Source organism: Haliotis asinina, chromosome 8 (genome assembly GCF_037392515.1).
Source record: "Haliotis asinina isolate JCU_RB_2024 chromosome 8, JCU_Hal_asi_v2, whole genome shotgun sequence".
NCBI lineage: Eukaryota > Metazoa > Mollusca > Gastropoda > Lepetellida > Haliotidae > Haliotis > Haliotis asinina.
Window position 1 is genome coordinate 65,721,167 of NC_090287.1, and position 20,258 is coordinate 65,741,424.

The window sequence follows — 20,258 nt, forward strand, 5'->3', positions numbered from 1 at the left end:
TAACATCGCGGTATGCGGCCGAGCATTATCATACTGGAACTGTTCAGGGGTGAGCACCTGGTCTTGGTAAGTAGCAGCTGTGAGGTTTCCATGGATGACCAGAAGTCGGGAACGGTAGTTCCCACAGAAAGCACCACACACCATCCAACTTCCGCCCCCGAATCTGTCGACTTCCTGTACACAACATTGGGCATACCGTCATCTCCGTACTCTATGCCTGACGTCCGAGAATCTGAGGGTAAACCTGGATTCCAGTCTCTCTGAGTCCATCGAAGGTGACGTTGGACCCACAGCAGACGTTGACGTTGATGAAACGGCGTCAATATTGGCCCACGATATGGATGTCGATAATGGAGATTGGCAGCCCGCAACCGATTTCGAATGGTCTGTGAGGACAGTTGACCTCTAAACATTTCACCCTGGTTCTTGTAGCCGGCAGAAATCTGACGATTTGACGGTCGTCTGCTCGTGACATCACACGTGGACGACCCGACCTTGGGCGATCAGGAGTGGTGCCAGTTTGTTGTAGACGACCTCGCAGGTCATACACAGTACGCCGGCTGTATCCCATTGCTCTTGCGACGTCAATAACTGATCTTCTCGCTTGCAACATGCCAACGGCACGTTCACATTGCACATTTGACAATCGCAGCATTTAAAGTACCGTTAGAAGTGTGGCTTAAAAGTGTGGTTTTTTTTCAGTTCTTGAGGCCAGTGCAAATGGAGAAAACTTCGATTCGAAGATCACGTGATCGACTGCACTTGCAAAGTCTGATTTGGCACTAACGTCATTTGCACGACGAATGGATGGGTTTTGAGTGGGTTTTGCTAACGTTTATCTAGAGTCGAAAGATAGGGATCTCATTTCGGATACATAGATGTATCATCAGAGAAAAAATATTAATTATTTTTAACAAATACATTTTGTGAAGTGTCTTTTTTGACCCAGTATAGTTTGCTGCAACAGATAGACGTCGTGAGCGTGACAGACAGCGATGACGACCTTCATCGCATGTTTGCACTGATCACTGACTACCGCAGAAGACAGTGTCTACCGAAGATAGTGGGTCATCTGTCTCCCGTGATCTCTTCCAAGATGTAGAATCTACAGCAAGAGTCAAGTTAAGCCTACACTGAATGTATCGTGACATGGACAAGGGAGGTAATTACTAAGTGACCTGCAGGAGATAAGAGGCTGAAGACAAACAATGGCTTCTATCACAGAGGAGGAGTTCGGGGTGACGAAGACTGGAGAACATGTCAGCAGGTAGATACTCCCACTCGGTCACGGTTGTTGCACGTTTATTACACGTTTGCGGCACGGTTGTTGCACAATACTGACATTTTCTTGTTTAGAAAAGTCTCGCAGCTTGGTGCTATAGTGCAGGTAGAGACACAGGCGTCAGCCTTCCTGTCAGTGTGCTATCGACAGGTGAACTTTGCAGTGATAAGACGTTGCACAGGATGAAATACTATCATGAAGCACCAGAGGCTATTTCTTATGTGTGTTTCTTCGTGTGTGTGTGTGTGTGCGCGCGCGAGCGTATGTGTGTGGTCTAGTTTCTCTTGATTGTATTGGTCATCTGGTTGCCCCTGGCTCCGCCAGATAGTACTGGTCGCCTGTTTGCACCCAGTTCCCCCTGATTGTACTGGTCGCCTGATTGCACCTAGTTCCCCCTGATTGTGCTGGTCGCCTGATTGCACCCAGTTCCCCCTGATTGTACTGGTCGCCTGTTTGCCCCTAGTTCCCCCTGATTGTACTGGTCGCCTGTTTGCCCCTAGTTCCCCCTGATTGTACTGGTCGCCTGTTTGCCCCTAGTTCCCCCTGATTGTACTGGTCGCCTGTTTGCACCCAGTTTCCCCTGATTGTACTGGTCGCCTGTTTGCCCCTAGTTCCCCCTGATTGTACTGGTCGCCTGTTTGCACCCAGTTCCCCCTGATTGTACTGGTCGCCTGTTTGCCCCTAGTTCCCCCTTGTTGTACTGGTCGTCTAATCGTGTCTCTCTCGGACTGCAAGGAGAGCTGGCTGGGTTATCTCGCTCCTGACTTGTACTAACACACAGGTCATCTAGGTGATCTCGGGACCTTGACCTACAGGTTGTGATCAAGTCCTGCAATGAGGACAGGCCTTGACGTCTCCAAACATACGTGTTCTCAGACTTCCAGAATGTTGATTATTTTACAACTTCACAAATACGTTATGTAGGTTGCCAGACGAAATCATCTGGCTGCTGGAACCTGCAAAAAATGCATTTTCGTAAAGCTAAAACGACCAGAAGGCGTGATTTTAAAACTACATGTCAACACAAATTTTGTAATTCTGTTTCTCCGGCAGATACACCCTCACGAATGACAACAATGTCCTTGTCCGCGTCTTGAACTATGGCGCTACCATCACTGACATCCTTGTGCCAGATAAACACGGCAACGTGGACGACATCAGTCTCGGCTTCGACGACATAACAGGTTGGTAGTGAGATGTTGCCGAACCAAACACTGGCGTAATCGATCACTGCAAGCCTTCAGTTTAACCCAGACAGACTCCACGTGTGATTTGACATACAGCCTCACTTCAGACGGGGTGATATCAGCTGAACTGGGATAAATCTGTAAAATATCGAAAATTGGAATATTGTTTGACGTGGGAAGAAAAACCTACACTATGAAGGCGTTAGTGCAGTCACAGAGGTAATACTGTATTTGATTAGACAGTAGGAAAAGCTCCAATCGTATATTCATATTGCAGGTTACGAAAGCAACGCAATATTCTGCCTTGGCTCTATCATAGGACGGTATGCTAACCGTATTGAGGGAGCTAGATTCGCACTAGACGGAGAAACGTACAACCTCACAGCCAATCACGGGGATCATCTACTGCATGGTGGGGTGAAAGGCTTTGACCAGGTTATGTGGAGCGCCAATGTCGTCGACGGCAAGAAGCTTCAACTAAGATACGTCAGCGACGATGGCGAGGAGGGCTTCCCGGGTGAGGTGACGACAACTGTGATTTATGAGTTGACAGATGACAATCAACTGTTCATTCAGTACGAGGCTAACACCACCAAAGCCACTCCCATTAACCTCACAAACCACGCCTACTTCAACATGGCCGGACATGTGAGTAGTCAAACATACCCTCATATAAGCAGTTGGGTGTTTTAAATTTTAACTGAACTGAATCTAGAACATAGTGACCCATGCTTGCCATAACAGGCGACTAACGGGATCAGGTGGTCAGGCTCGATGCAGATCGATGCTCATGTTGTTGGTCACTGGATTGTCTGGTCCAGACTCGCCATACAGTTGGAATACCGCTGCGTAAAACTACTCTCACTCCTTTGAACTTTATACACGTGATCGGGCGATGCTACAGCTTTGATATACCCCGCACTATAGAAGTCCTCGTGTTGATCCCCAGAGGCCTCGACAGCAACAGAGCAGCGGGATATATTGGTAGCATGAATGTGTATATAGGGCATGTACATGGCGTGTGTTGGGCATGTATACTGGGCGTGTTTATAGTGTACTAGTATAGAACATTTGTAACCTGCGAAAGTTCAGGGCATGTGTTTGGGGGCATGAGCATAGGGTGTGTGTTTTGATGATCAGGACATGTGACAGGGGGGTGTTTTGTGTTGGGATGCGAACTGTTCTTATCTGCCAGCGATCTATAGATACCTCTTTGTGACAGATAATACATTAACAGAGTGCTCATCCATGCAAATATCTCTGATCAAACACAAAATATTTCTCTGTTCGTTAGTCTGCCGGCCACATTGACGACCACGTGGTCAGAATCAACTCTGATGCATACGCCGTCCTCGACGACACTCTCATACCTACAGGTAAGGCAACCATGTTGAGTTTGTGCGGGGGGTCACAATATTTGCTCGTGTTTGAATTACAATATGCACAGCGGCCTGAAACAATATTGACTCCTATTGACAGCAAGAAGCAATGGACATGCAATGTCTTCAAGGAGAAGAATGTTGCTCAATAACTGTCCACATCACTGTGTCCAGCTGTTGCTCAATAACTGTCCACATCACTGTGTCCAGCTGTTGCTCAATAACTGTCCACATCACTGTGTCCAGCTGTTGCTCAATAACTGTCCACAGTCAATGAGTCCTGTGCGCACCTCTCCCATCCCCGCCCCTCTCCTTCCTCCCTTTCAGTACGCAACTCAGACAGCGAGTGCGACATTCCCTGATTTCGTATACAGGTTATAATCATGATAAGAGTGCTTGAGATTATTACTCTTTGCAGGTGAGCTAAAAGATGTTACTGGAACCCCTTACGACCTGCGCAGTCCTGTACGGCTGGGAGATCACATGACGTCAGTTCCGGGCGGGAAGGGATACACTGTCAGCTACAACCTGGAGGATTCTGGAGACCTGAAAGATGTAGCAAGGTGGGCATGGCATGTATCTGTTCCTCAGACCGTCATTTTGCACGGTGGGCGTGGCATGGATATGTTCCTCAGACCGTCGTTTTGCACGCTGGGTGTGACATGTGTCGGTTTCTAAGACCGTCATTTTGCATGCTGGGTGTGACAAATGTCTGTACCTCAGACCGTCATTTTGCACGGTGGGCGTGACACTGGTCTGTACCTGGGGCGTGCAAACAACGAAGAGATTTCTGCACTCCTATTCTGTGGCCTGTGTAGATCACAAGATACCATTGATACATTCACTCCTTCTATCAGTTTTGGAACATTACTGTCATAAATGAAAAATAAAAGAATAAATGAAATGACCAATCCCAATCTGGACGAAAGAGAGTGGTCGTGAAGAGTCCAGCATGTTTCATTTGTTTCTTCTCGTTTGCAGAGTGACCCACCCCCCATCAGGACGGGTCCTGGAAGTAGCCACAACCGAACCATCAGTCTTATTCTACACCAGCTTCTATCTCAATGCCAAGGGCAAGGGCAAAGATGACGCCATGTATGGGAAGTTTGCAGGTTTCTGTCTTGAAGCCCAGCATCACCCAGACAGTGTGAATAAGGTGAGTCTTGAAGTCCAACATCACGCAGACAGTATGAATCAGGTGAGTCTTGAAGCCCAACATCACGCAGACAGTGTGAATCAGGTGCGTCTTGAAGTCCAACATCACGCTGATAGTGTGAATCAGGTGAGTCTTGAAGCCCAGCATCACCCAGACAGTGAGAATGCGGTGACAGTAAACACACACTAACGTCCGCAATAACGTCCGCGTCGGGTGAAATGTGCCTATTGTGTAATATCTATAAGATGTGTATTGAGGTGAGCAATTAGAAGAAATCAATTTCGTAAATCATTTCTACTTGGAAAAGTGAATGTGGAACCCACAACTACCCACCAAATTAACCTCCAACACGAAATATACAACTTTATGGGGGAAGACTTCTTATGTTTTGCATCGTGCGACGTTTCAATGCAGATTCGTACACCGTTAGTTATCAATCTAAAATAGATGTCCTGAAGCTTGATGACGGTGAAAGAATGTACATGGAACGTCGCTCTGTGCAATAAACAAGGAGTTGTCATCCATAAAGCTGTATGTTTAATTTTTGACTCATTAACTTCTATTTATCACACAATAGATGACCTCAAATAATCTCCAGTTCCTGTCGCCATGACAAATACAACCAACATCATGACAAACACAACCACCACATGACAAACACACAACCACCACATGACAAACACAACCACCACATGACAAACACAACCACCATCATGACAAACACAGCCACCACATGACAAACACAAAAAATATACCCGGATGTCCTGCTGGCGAGGACCACGTTGAAGGCACGTCCTGATTTGACTCATTGCAAGTGTGCCATCCTTTGGCCATTGTTTCAGCCTAGTTTCCCGAGCACTATCCTCCGACCCGGTGAGACTTACAGACAAACAACCGTCTACAGGTTCAGTGTAGCCACACAGTAGACCGACAAACGGCCTATGACTTCTCGGAGAGGTTCCCGACACTGGGCCTCCTCTCCATGTATTTTCTGACCTGGGGCTCATGCTACAGGCAGTCATACACACACACGCATGTGTGTTCCAGTGTACGTGCGTTTTATTTCGTAAGGCAAAGATTGTAAGCATGTTTATGTATTCTGATTAGAAATTAAAGGAATACTCCCCACTGGTTCCATTTCCTGCATTTCTGTCTCTACATATTACTGTGAACCGATGAAATATAAATATATTTCAACAACACGTGTACACATATTCAGATGTAGAAACAGTAATTAGTGAATTGAACTAAGGACACATGGGCTACATGTCGTGATGTCAGTGGTCAGGCGTTGCCACGTGCAACACAGTTGTGCATGTCGATACACTGCTTGGAGCACACACATTTGTCCGAAGCTGCTCCCAGTGTGGAATCATGATTGTTTGTTCGTTTGATCGTTTAGAAAATCAAACAGTTACTGCCCGCACTTCTTGGCACGACTGCATGACGTCATAGGGCTAACCGATTGGCCGAGGGTGAAGTCTTGCGTCAGATGAGCGTCACCGAAACATCATCCAGCCAATCTCACATTTCGGGGTATCGCAACACAGTCAGGAACCGGTTGCTTCATTAAAGATCACATACACTCTAGGGGGTGCAAATGCATAAATCACTCATTGACATCTTTATTAATGAAACGAAACCCCGTCATTAAAACTGCTCATTTCGATCTGTAATTACCTAAATCGACCTTTTTGACAAAAGTGCACAATTCTCAGCCACAAACGAAATTTCAACCCAATGAGAGCGGCGTGTCTCCGTGACGTAATAGTAGATATAGAAATGAGGATCTATGCAGAATTCATCTACATTTCAGGGGTTAAACAATTTCGTGTACAGGTTTGTACAAACCTGAAATCGCGAAAGCTGTTGTGAAAAATAAAAGCTATATGTTCTCACAATTTGCTATCACGTAGTTTTGTCTCCTGCTTTGCCTAGTTTCCGAGTTACAACCCTTGTTTTCATAGACGATTCTGTCAAAATCACTTGTAGCGTAAGTTCATTGTTCAAGCAAAGTTTTGGAATTGAAGCAACATTTAACAAGAAATGTAAGAAAAGTAGAAGTGACTTACCTTCAAAAACAGAGAGGGATCCCAGGCACAGCAGGAATGATTCTAGTGTGTAACCATTCCGCTTATATACCCGAGACCTCCTGTTCGAATCTGAAGGCAGGTTCCCATGCACATGTTGGGCTTACCGGTTTCGACAATAGAATTTATCACATGCTGGTCATGTTATGCAAATTTTTAGACATTCGAAGTTACCGCTGATTGCTGAAGTAATGAAAATTAGATAATCAATGTCTATGAGTGCCTTTCAAGTATCACGGTTTGTGCCGGTTTTTGTCAGATTATACTAAAGTTGGTCAGGACCCCTAGGTAGACAAAACCCTGTACCAGGTGTGGGATGCAATGTGAACTAACATTTAATTACACCTGGTGTCATTCGACCAGTTGTGGCGGCTGGTGTCGTTCGACCAGTTGTGGTGGCTTGCCTCCTGAGGCGAAAAGTAATGTTACGCAAACTACCTCTACGCAAGCAGCTAGTTAGAGCAAAATTGTGTTAAATATAAATTGTAGAATAGTTTTGAATTTTGACAAAACTTGAAGAAAAATAGGTAAAAATTAAGTTATAATACCCCAGGGCGTCGTGGAGCTTTTGACCGCAATAACCCTTTTGGTTTGCAGTCACTGGAAAGATTATGAGGTAATGATAATAGATCATAGAAATGCATACAATACACTCTACAAAAATCTCAAAAACGGAACAATGATGCGACCTAAATGTACGTACTGCGCAGACAGCCCAGTCAAAAGGCTTTGAACATGACAGAAGGATCTAAAACGTGATAGCCACCATCATGAACCATAAGGATGTAGGCAGCGAAAGGTTGATTGAACATGTTATATAGTTTACGGGCGGTAAAGATGGAGATTCGCAGAGTGTGAGGAACAGCGAGTGTGGTTTTAGTCAGAAGATTAGTGACTGTGAAAGCTGAGCAGTCAACAGTAAGAGTAGGAAAGAAGTACCCTGTGATACGGAAATGTTCTACAGTGAAAGGAGGCTTAACATCCCAATAAGAAGGGCAGAGGCTAAGAGACAGAATGGGAACTGTAACACAATCCGGGCCAGTGGTGAATTCGAGAACTAGACCATTGTGATTAGGATTGCGTTGATAGATAAGAAGGAGAAGAACGGATGCAACAGCAAGTGTGATTATCCCAAGAAGAATTGAGACATGATAATCAGCAAGATCAGATATCACAAAGCTAGGACTAGAAGTTGTTGGTGTAACACAAGTAACAAGCAACAGAGCAGCTGAAAACATCCAAATAAATAAAATAATGGACAAAACTGAAGTAACTGAAGCAGTGATGGCGATAATAGCATTAATATCAGGCCAAGAGCATGGTAAGGTGATTTGATCATCAAGCAAAGGTTCTGCAAGAGACTGAAATATAGTTTCCGTCTTTCATGCACTTTCAGCAACACGCTTAAGGGTGAGGTGAGATTTTTCATCATTGGCCAGAACATCAGACATTTTATGGGAATAAATATTAAACTTTGGAATAGTGAAATTAACTGCTTTTTCTAAAGTCGTGTCACCTGTTATACTGAAGAGGGTAGAATCATCAAAGAAGTGTTGAAGCAGAGCCAGATTGACAGGGTGAAGGTGTGTGATTTGATTGTGTGAATCACGGTATGAAACAAATGGTGCAGGATAAAATAGATCTTCTGTAGATAAAGAACTGTAACAGGGGTTGACAATGAGACAGATGGTACATCCCGAAATCACACGATGAGTAGAAGGACAGTGGAGGGTTAGGAAGGGTATTCTATACACAAGAACCTTTGAGGTATCAATAGAGACAAGCTGAGGTGGCTGAGGTTTGGTAATGTAACTATTTTGAAAGAGTGCCAAGCTACATGATGGTTTTGTAGATGACCTTAAAGCAGTTCGCAACGTACAGTACATGACAAATTCATCACCTGAACAGGAAGCTACTGAAGCTGAGGCAAAATAAGGTAGTGTATCAAGGAGTTGAGTTGAGTGGGATGATGTCTTGTTCACAGGCACTGGGAGAGAAATGATGCTATACATTTGGAAAGGTTGAGTCAACGATGACAGAGGAAATTTAACAGAAATATACACATGGGACTTAGTACGGGCAAAGATGAATTTAGCTTGGGAATAGTAATATGTGGGGTTGGTTTGGAGCAATAAAAAATTTAGATACTTATTCGATGAAATTGAGGGCAGATGGTGGATAGTCTGTATGTTGAGAAATGAGAAGTGGGGACAGCTTATTTTTCATGAGATCTAAAATGTCTAAATTGAGCTCTTCAGGTTGTTGCTCTATTGTATAGGCTTTTTCAATTTGGTCTATCAACAGAGAGGTAAGGAAAGTAAAGGTAGACTGAATATTTCTCGCATTATTCTGGATCGCAGTGGCTGTGAACGGTATGGCATCATGATTAGCCTTAACATCTTTCAGGGCATTTTTAAACCGAGAATCTACAAGTTTCATAAAAGAGGAGAGTGTTGTTGTAGTACATTTGAGAGGTTAATGTCATGTTTAGTAAGAGCATTTATATGTTTGGCCAGGAGATTGACGTCATCAGTTGTGCCAAATAGAGTTTTTGAGAGTTACCCTACAAAACTAAGGACTGCCCGCTTGGAACGACTGGATGATGGAATTTTGGATTCTGGTATCAATTTAATAATGTTGTACCTAGTATCATTCATTTTGGCAACACATCTACTTTTGATAACATTAAGATGCATTTGTATTTGATGTAGGAAAGCGCATGTGCCGTTGCCATGATGGCATCCGCTCATAGTTGGTATGCTGGGAATGTGGGTAAGCTAAACCTCATCGGTGTGTGTCCAATGTTCTGTTGAGAAATGGGCTTGGACTGTGGGCTGAAAAACTACACCATAGCTGAGTCTTTGTACTGGACTGTTGTCGAATGTAGGGTGGGCGAGCAGAGCCATAAGCCATAAGCCACAGAATAATCAAACTCCAGGATGGACCTTTGATGAAATGAGAAAGGATGCCATTAGAGTTGACCTGGCGGAGAAAATGTTGTTTCCACCAACATCAAAACAACCTTGCAATAGGACACAGAAACTGTGTAACTGTAAAAGGTTTTGGTCACAAATGGGAAATTAAATCATTTCAAAAAGATCACCATGGTAGCTGGATGTCACCTATGCAAATGCTACTGAAAGAACTTCCAAATTTCCGTCGCCTACCAGACATTGTCGTAGACCTATGGAAATGATTGATCAATGAAGGATCAAGATTGGAAACAGGCTCCCAAGTAGTTTGTGAATAGCCTAGCCATTTGATTTGGTACAGTTTGGTACCTTTCTCCCGTTTACATCGAAGTATTTGTTCAACAGGATAGGTGACTTCCTGTGACTGAGACGTAGATGGTGAAGAGCCTGAATCAGGGATGTGTGGCTCTGGAGGTACCATCTGAGTGTCGCCTGGAGCGTCATCTTCAGCAGATGTGCAAGGAAGTGGAACATGATTTGACTCAGGACAGATGTTGTCAGCAGAAGTGCTGAGATTAAGAGACTGACTTCCAGGGGTTGGACTGTATTCTGGAAGTCTGTCATTTGCCGTACGAGCCACGTGAGGCTTGAGACGATTGGCGTGAATAAGGGCCTTGTGTGTTTTGTGTGTTTCCATGTGTTGAAGCTCGTATGTGTGGTTGGGACCTAGAGTAGGACCTAACCATTTGACTGAGACTTTGGGGGACCGACCAGGAAGGACGTGAGAGTTACGCGTCAGGACTAAATCACTAATTGCAAATTGCGGTTCTTTAGTCTTGAGATCCGTATGCTCTTTGTTGAGTTCCTGAGAAATTAGCATGTTGTCCTTGGCAATGTTCTTAGCTACTTTCAGGTTATTTAGAAGTGTCTTTAGGTGATATTCAGCAGCTTTGCCTAGTGTGGGCTTAGGAAGAAGTTCAACATCAACAATCAATAAGGAGATGCATTTCTCTGCCAAAAACAAGGTAGTGTGGCGTGTGACCAGTGGAGGCACATGGCGTACTCCGCATAGACATCATTATACAAGGAATGAGGTCTGCCCAATTGGACTGGTCAGAGTCAATAAGCTCTGAGTGCTTGCTAAATTGTCCTGTTGTGCCTTTCACACATGTCATTGGTTTCAGGGTGATATAGGAGGTCAAGTGGTGCCTTCAGACCAACGAGAAAACGAATCTACCACTAGCAGAACATATTTGAAGCCTTCTTTTGTTTCAGGGAGGGGACCAAGGATATCAATGTGAAGGCGAGAGAATGTGTCTCCAATGGGCATTGGGACCATGGATGCGTGTTTGCCATGGGTCATGGGTTTGATTTTCTGGGATACCTCACAGAACCTGATGTAATTGTCTATGTCTTGGTACATGCCAGGCCAATAATATTTAGTGAGGAGTGACTGAAATGTAGAGTTCCTACCAAGATGGCAACCACCTACTTTGGAATCATGATATGCTACTGGGAGGTATTTGCGTCTGATGATAGGAACTACTAGCTGGGTAATCTGAGGAAGTCTAGTGACCTTGGCACCCCTGTGTTTTGCCTGATAGACATGATAGAGAATGCCTAATTACATATTCCTGTGAATGACAGACAAGACCTTTAATTTGAGCAAATTTAGTTCTCAGGAATTTCACCTCTAGATATGTAGTCAATGATAGGCCTAAGATCTGGGGAATTGTGTTGCTGAGTGGCAATCTGATCATCACCTACATCTATTGCTGAAACCACCAGAAGGTCAGGGTGAATTTGCAGGATTTAAAGGAATGGTACTAGGTGGAGTGTTAACAACAGAGAAGATAGTGTCTGATGCATCACAAAGCTGTGGGAGAAAGGACCTATTGTTTGACACATCAGAAGGTGAAGAGGGAACAACAGGAGTAGCAAAAACCACTAAGGCAGGTGTGCCTTTGGCAGTGGCAGAAAACAACGTGAGCATATGTTCTCTTAGGTGGGAGAAGAGGAGATGGTATGTCATCTGTAACAGGCTGTTGTAGGCTTGGGGTATTTAGTCCGAGAGAGTGCATCAGCATTGGTGTTTGATTTGCCAGGCCTGTGCACAATTCCTTTATGTTTTTGAGCCATGTTAAAGCCATCAAGACCAAGCTGTCCTAAAATGTATCCTAAAGAGGTACTAGAAGCATCAGTTGTAGGAATAAAAGGCTTCAAGGGATCAGGAGAGTCCAGGATTGGAGAAGATGTTTTTGTTTCAAGCGGGTAAATGCCTGTTGAAATTTGTCCATCCAAGAGAATTTGACATCTTTTTACAGAGTATCATAGTTGATGCTATGCCTGAAAAGTTGGGGACAAATTTTCCAAAGTAACTGCAAAGGCCAAGAAAGTGACAAACATCATGGACAATCTTGGGCTGTGGAATTCAGGTTACAGCTGCAATTTTGGACTGATCAACCTCAACGCCATTTCGAAAAAAAAATATACCCTAGATACTGGACCTGTTTTGCTACATAAATGTACATTTGCTTGGTTTTAGAGTCAATCCTGCTTCTTTAATCTTTTGGAATACACGTCAGAAGGGTCAAATGTTCCAAAAAGGTTTTTGAATGATGTCATCTACTATGATGTCATCTACATAAATGAGAATGTATTTCCAGTTCATCTCTTTTAGAGCTTCTGAAATTGTACTTTGAAAAACCATAGGGGAGACAGTGCCACTCGAAAATACCGCCGGGAGTGATTAAAACTGATTTATGCTTTGTTTCTGGTTGCAGCGGAATTTGCCAAAAAACGCTAGCACAATCAAGAACACTGAAGATTTTTGGATGACTTTCACCTACTGCATGAATTACATCTTCAAACCTGATGAGAGGGAAAAACATGGGCTTAGTCACAGCATTGACCGGTCTGTAGTCTACAGCAAAACGATAAGTGTTGTCACGTTTCTTAACCATGACAACAGGTGAGTGCCATTCTGAAGAACTGGGTTGGATGATTTTGGCATCGAGCATTTCTTTAATTTATTTTGAGCATTCTTTTGTGACGTCTGCACTTTGCCTGTAAAATGCATGCCTAACAGTCCTAGCATCACCTGTGTCTATTCCATGTGAGTGAAGGTTTGGACCTCACAAGCTACTACTAGCACTCTTTTTGTATTTAGATGGATAGGGGTATTGGTAGGATTGAGGAGGCGCATATAAACGCCTTTCTTGGACTTAGTTACCAAGCATCTGCCACCTTGTAACTTAATCCTAGAGAGCTAAGGGACAGGTTCAAGAAGAAGAGTAGCACCTTGGTAATAGCGGGAAATATGAACAGGAATGTCTACCTGGCAAGAAGGAGGAATGATAATGGACTTCTTGGACCTAGCATAACCCACAATGGATTCCATGAGGGGCACAGAAATGAGACCTTCTTGAATTGTAAAGGCTCTGTCAGCTAGAGAGATAGTGGCTTTGTGCTCTAACAAGAAGTCCATACCCAAGATGATAGAATGGTGAAGGGATTGAAATACATAAAAGGATTGAGGAAAAAGGAGATTGCCTAAAGAAACATCTAAATAAATAGCACCTAGCACTTTATGAATTTCGCCACCTACACCAACGATTTCATGAATGTCAGATTCATGTAAATCGTCAAGTGTGTAACCTGCTTCCTGAAGGAAGCCCATGCTGACACATAACACAGAGGCACCTGTGTCAACAAGGGCCGTTGTCTTCACTTGCTTCACCTTAATGAGAACAGTGTTCTTCACTAAGGTAGCCACAGGTGAGACCAAAGGTATTCTCGTGTCCGATCCCAGAGGTTTGAGAATCAGGCGTGAGTCCCTATTGCTTGGAGTGAACATTCTTTGAATGATATGCCTTACAACATACACTGGAGTGGTGACCTATCCTCTGACAATGTGTACACTGAGAAAGGTGGGCAATATAATCTGTCTGAACAGTACATACCATATCCCATGCACTTGTTCCTTAGAAACGGAGGGACAGGCAGTTGCTGGCAATGGCTGTATTGTCCATCCTGTCTTCTTGGAGGTCCCTGGAACTGGGTCTCAGGATGCTGCTGTCATCTGGGCTGGTAGCGATGGGTTGACTGCTGGCGGAGCTGCAACCTGGACAGCTGGCTTCTCAGTCTTGGTTATCAGATTTGCCACAAGCTCTGACAACTGGTCCACTTTCAAAGCCATGTTTACTTCTGGCATGGCAGACCCAGACTGTGACTTCGCTGCAAGCATCGCATGATGCCATACCTGTTCCAAAGTCCCCGGTTCCTTGTTGATTATCCAATGCCGGATGTTTGGCTTGAGTCCATTGACTGCAATTGCTACCACCACAGATGCCAGCAGCGGGTGATTACGAGTGGCTACTTGCAGTGTCGTGATGTACCCCTCAATGGACTCCTCTGTCGCCTGGGTCATCTGCAATACATTGACGTTGAAGGTCATGTTTTGCTGCACTCCGGCTTCGAATTCCGGTTTGAGGAGATCCAAGTCCTTTTGAGCCACCTCTGGCAAGTCCTGATACCAGAGTTTAGCTGACTCCTCCAAGTAAAAGGGCAGCAGGGTTGATGATGCTGTTGAGGTTGTTGATGCTGTCGTCCTTGTTGATGAGGCTGTCATAGAAGATACCGCTGAAGTTCCAGATGGTGGTTGTGTGTGAGAGGTTTAGTGTAATGACGGATGTGTTGAGACCTGCTCCTCGATAAAGTTGGTTAGCTGAAATCTTGGATCGTGCCCTCGAAGTCTCTGCTTGTAGTTTGTAGGCGTGGCTCCGGTCATCTAGGATTGGCTCCACCAGTTAAAACAGTGTTCTTTTGTGTGACTGTTTTAAACCCTAGCACTTGTGTATCAGGGGAATTAAGCTGGGGATCTCCATGCCTTCAAAAACAAACAGAGAGGGATTTCAGGCAAAGCAGGAATTTTTATTGGTTAAACATCAGTCATTAATAATCAATCATGAATCAGGAAATCAGTCAATCAATCAAAGTCTACAATGAAATCGCTCACATACACAGATTGAAACATTAAGTATAATGAATCATTATGTTGTGACATTTGATGACATAACCTCGTATGTATCATTACACGATATTTATTCTTTACCTAACTTAATCGTGTGAACAAATATTAATGATACAATACAAAGCCATCATATCATGAGCGTAGCAAACATACTTGCTTGGATAATGACAATATGGAATATCAGCGTAAATGCGAGGTCTATGTCAATTTCATCTTAATCACGTGATCAAACATTCATGGTGAGTATCGTACTCAGCAAAACTGTAGCGACTTGGAAACTATTACAGTGATATTGTATATGAAAGATCGTACATTTAACATGCATGGCAATACACTGTAAAGATAAAAACTGAGTTGCCTTGAAATTACTACAGTGTTGTATACGTGTGAAATATCATACATACGACATTTTAGCATCCACGACCCCGTGCAAGAATGAATTATATCCTAAGTGTTAAAATAAACCTATACTTTATACCAACTATATGATATTTATACCAACTATATGATATTTATACCAACTATATGATATTTAGTGCTGTACTTGATAATAAAGTTTACTTGAATGAAATACAGCAACAAACTAGTAATTTCGAACGGCATTTTAGGATTTTGACTAAGTGTAACATAAGTTCAGTAATATATATAATATTAGTTATGATAATATTGTCACTTTGACCACAACCTCGCTTCCGAGGAAGAAAGCATTATATTCATACAAAATGAGAGAGAAAGAGAGTGGGAGACCCAAAGAGAGTGGGAGACCCAAAGAGAGTGGGAGACCCAAAAGAGCTGATTCATATCCCTTCAGTGTATAAGTATGAGCATAGACTAAACACAAACTAGTAGTATATATGGAATGCTAACTGTAATGGTAATTTATACCTTATATATAAACAGTACACGAGGGTGAAACATGTATCTTTACACACACGAGAGAGAGAGAAAGAGAGAGAGAGAGAGAGAGAGAGAGAGAGAGAGAGAGAGAGAGAGAGAGAGATGCCTTGACCTGCAAATTCATCGGATCTCTACAGAGCAGGTGCCGAATGAAATTATGGTGTCGCGAGACGAGAAAGCGATAACACGAGACGAGAAAGCGATGTCATTGTGCGAGAAACCAATAGAGCAAGGAAGCGAGAAAGCGATAGAGTGAGAAAGCAAGAAAGCGAGAAAGTGATATTACCCACAATTCACTCCTGGTGGGGCATGAATGACTACATGAAGAGCCATTCGTAGTTTCTCAATAGTATAAAATGGTTTTCAGTAAGGTTCTTGGCATTGTTTGACTTGACGTTTAGAGAAATGTAAGATAGGTGTAGACTTTCGTGGGGGATAATGACAAATAAGGCGTTGTGATAGCAATAGCACAGTCTAAAATTCAACCGCATGCAAACATTCATCCTAAAATAAAATCACTGCAACAACCCCATTAAGTGAGTGAGATTCGATTACTTCGCTCTTAGCAATAATGAACAAAAGCTGGAACCATTGTTTTTCATGGTTATCAAAATTACAACTGTACTTTCTTTGATTTCTTCAAGATGATAAAATTTATTAACTGACGATCTTCACCTTTATGAACCCAAATCGCTCCTACCCAAGGAACGAAGAGGCGCGCTTGACGGTAAAGCGTCTTAAATTGGTACCTAAATGTAGAAACAGATCCATTCCACAGTCAGTGGTCTAACCTAGGCAAAAGGATGCAGTCGAACGTTTGTCCAGTGAAAAGCTGAAAATATACAGTATACACTACGCAGTTAAACGCTGGTCTAACTAACCATAGTGAACTTCGAGAGGTATTTAGCAGTTGGTCTGCTGAACAGTGGGGGCAGTTCTGTGGATATGCAGCTTCTTTATTATAATATAAGCAATGTTTTGGTGTAGACACTGTTATCAATCACGTGGTGTACTATGCTGCAGGAAACGCTTAAGTGAATGAGGTTCGATCGATTTATGTCGCTCATAGCAATAATCCAACAAACTGGAACCATTAACAATGATGCATGATGAAGCCAAGTGCCCATGTAAATAACAACTCTTTGTTCTGTATCAAGTTTATGTGATGCCATACATATCACCACTTAGAGTACGTTATGAATGTGTTATTGAGACAGTTTAAATGGTGTTTATATCTCGAAAGTTGATGTGTAAAACATTCCGTTTGCCATATCTGACGGCGTCGTAACTTATCTCTGTATACATGTATACATGTATATATCTCAAAGTGCACAGCTGCTCGTGGTCGCGTATTATTTGATAAGCTGATTGGTGACGCGTGTATCATTTTTTGTTGTCAGACCAGGACTTGAAACTCGTTCAATATATGTAATGACCTACGTGTATTATCCTAGTATTTATAATTAAGTCAATTTATGTCAAAACTTTTCGAATCTAATGACAGCAACAGATAACGTTCTCTGGGTTGGCGGTGGTCTGTAAATTATCGAGTCTGGATAAGACAATCCAGTGATCAACATCATAAGCATCTATCTACGTGACTGGGTTACGACTGACTACCTGATCCCTTTTGTCACCTCTTTCAACAAGCATAAGTTTCTGAAGACTAATGTAACCCCGATCTTGTTCCCCGGTAAAATGGGGAGTATGGAATGTGCTGGTTGTTAAGGCTTTGCGGGGTATTATCTCATTTCCTGATACTCTTCTTTATGGCGTTTAGCCCAGGGAATGAAAAATCCTAGTAAAAAACGTAGAGAGAAATACTTCTGTATTTGTGGAACACGATGTTACGGAGTATATTTTTATTTCTTTCATCAGGTGTATGAAGAAACTATGAAACGGAAAACTATATACGAACATTTGAAACAACCGTGATAAGATACCAAGGGAAGCCGATAGTTAATTAGCGCTAAACTGGTAAGGTGGATGGGCTAATGGAAGCCAGGGATTGTTCATCCGGGCCTGAGTGATGAGATAACAATGGTGGCATTTAACAAGGGAAATGACAATAGAGAAATGTAAGCCAGGAATTAATCCAGGCCTTGTTAAACTTTTCACAGGCTTTCAAAACACTCATTTATTTCAACAAAAACACTCTCGGTTTCTGGAGGTATTGTTGGATTATTGACTAGACAAATTAAAGATTAATTACAAAATTGCCATAGAATTTGAACGCATATGCATTTTATTCTATGCGACTAAAACAAATAGTGATTCAGCATCCTGTTGGATTAAGTCATAGGTAGGCAAGACGACAAGCGCAAACAGGGCAGAATTCAGGTAATTATCGCTTCCTCGCTCTATCGCTCATATCTGACCCCTGTCCTACATGAAATGACATAAGTGAGTTGGAGTTTTTTAAGTCGCGGTATTCCACTAAGTCATGGTTGCCGGCTGTGGCAGGAAAGCAGAAAGAGCAGTTGGCCCCTGACGGGAAACACCTTGGTGAAACTCACGAACACGGCGGCGCTGAATGAACACTGTACACAGGATGTGATTCCTTGTTGGCAGGACAAAGGTGAGCAGGTTACACCCTGGTACACAGCGGACTGGGGTGTGCGAGGGTTGTGTGTGTGCGGTTGTTGTTGTCAACATAAAATATCATTTACAAACATCAAAGAAAGTATGAATGCCATCAGTGACATGTTGAGGCCGACGTTAAAATTGCCTTGAAGTGTATTTCCAGTGCTGGGTGTTGCTGGGTGAGAGGCAGGACTTGTCCCCCGAGATGCCCTGTTTGTGGTGAGGAAACGTGGAACTTGTCTCCCGAATAGTCCATTTGTCGTGTGCGACAGTGGGACCTCATTTGCTTGTCCTCCGAGATCCTCTGTTGGCGGTACGGGATCGCGCAGAATGGTTGGACGTCTTGATGTAGTTTCTGAAAATATAACGATGCTCCACGTTGCAAAGCTGACTACCCGTGGGTGAATCCTGAGGGGGAACGGTAGGGATGTGATGGAGGGGTGGGGCGATTTGGTAGTGGTGTGTGTGTGTATGTGTGTGTTGGGGGCAGCAGGAGCGTGCACTCCTCTCTTATGTCCTGAAAGTTTAAATTGACCCGCACCCCACCCTTTCTCAAAGATCGCTAGAGTTGTATCTGGGCCTGCTACCACACACAATCCTTCCCCCGCACACACGTCTTCTCACCTGATTTAGCTGACATTGTTGACATAGCTTTTTCTACGGCAACATCGCAGCTTCCACGTTCCCGCATCAACAGCTTGAAACTTGACAATGACTACAACCGATGTTGTTTCATTGCTAGATAGGGGGTCACTGAGGTAACCCTCTGAATTATTCTGGCAGTCGACTGTTTTGCTGCAAACAGCTACTGTCTTGGAGTCGGGCCAAACCAGCACTATATGTGTCTCCCGACAGTCGCACGACCCTCTGATGTAGGACGCAACGCCCAGCTCGGCCGTCTTGTCTGTCTGTAGGAAGACACAAACTGCAACTGACAGGACGAAACTAAGTCAGCAAACAGATGCGGTTGCTTGTTCTTTAACGCTGCACTCAGTAATGATCAAGCTATTTCACTGCGGTCTGAAATAATCGAGACAGCCTAGTGATCAACAGCATGAACATCGACTTAAGCAATTCAGAAACTCTGACACAATTGATATTTTTAAGTCCAGACTTAAAACGCACTTTTTCTCAGCACATATATATGCATGCAGCTGTAAATACTCCTGTGTAAATATTCTGTAGCGCTTTGAGCTCACACGCACACACTCTCGTTCAGACACACACACACACACACACACACACACACACACACACACACACACACACACACACACGCACACACACACGCACACACACTGTAATGATCCGAGTTCCGTGCTTCCAATGCTAATTAAGCCGCATACAGGGGCGGTAAGAGGTTCATTCCCTTGTGCTTCGTATTTGGTGTGTCGTGAGTCACTTTCATGTCTAACATGTCCAATCGAGCTGCCGACAATGTCTGTGAGAGACGTGGGCGGTGATTCTTACCATCAGTGAGTGTCATGAGAAGCACCATGTTCAGCCAAGAGCTTATTGTAGTCATCTGTAGATAATCTGTTTGGTCTATCCACACAATACAGATCCGACAGACAGGCTTTTTTATCTCTCGGAGATCGCTGTGATGTCCCTATTCAGCATAAAAACAAACAATTATAAGATTGATTATATTTATAATTAATCACAGTACTTTTGTAGCGATAGAAATACATCGAGACTCACCAGACTAAATGTGTGTCGAATAAACCCTCCAGTTGTTGG

At 43.4% G+C, this 20,258-nt stretch overlaps 1 protein-coding gene and 1 pseudogene across 1 annotated transcript; one reads left to right on the plus strand and one right to left on the minus strand.

Moving 5' to 3' along the window:
- Positions 1–1,030: 1,030 nt before the first annotated feature.
- LOC137293857 (galactose mutarotase-like) lies at positions 1,031–6,135 on the plus strand. The gene is made up of 7 exons (XM_067824631.1): positions 1,031–1,267; positions 2,336–2,466; positions 2,747–3,117; positions 3,764–3,845; positions 4,267–4,411; positions 4,830–5,004; positions 5,847–6,135. Exons 1-7 carry the CDS (start codon positions 1,209–1,211, stop codon positions 5,928–5,930), a joined length of 1,047 nt encoding a protein of 348 aa, XP_067680732.1. The 5' UTR covers positions 1,031–1,208; the 3' UTR covers positions 5,931–6,135.
- Positions 6,136–7,813: 1,678 nt separating this feature from the next.
- Positions 7,814–9,844, minus strand: LOC137295355 (uncharacterized; annotated as a pseudogene).
- Positions 9,845–20,258: the final 10,414 nt, after the last annotated feature.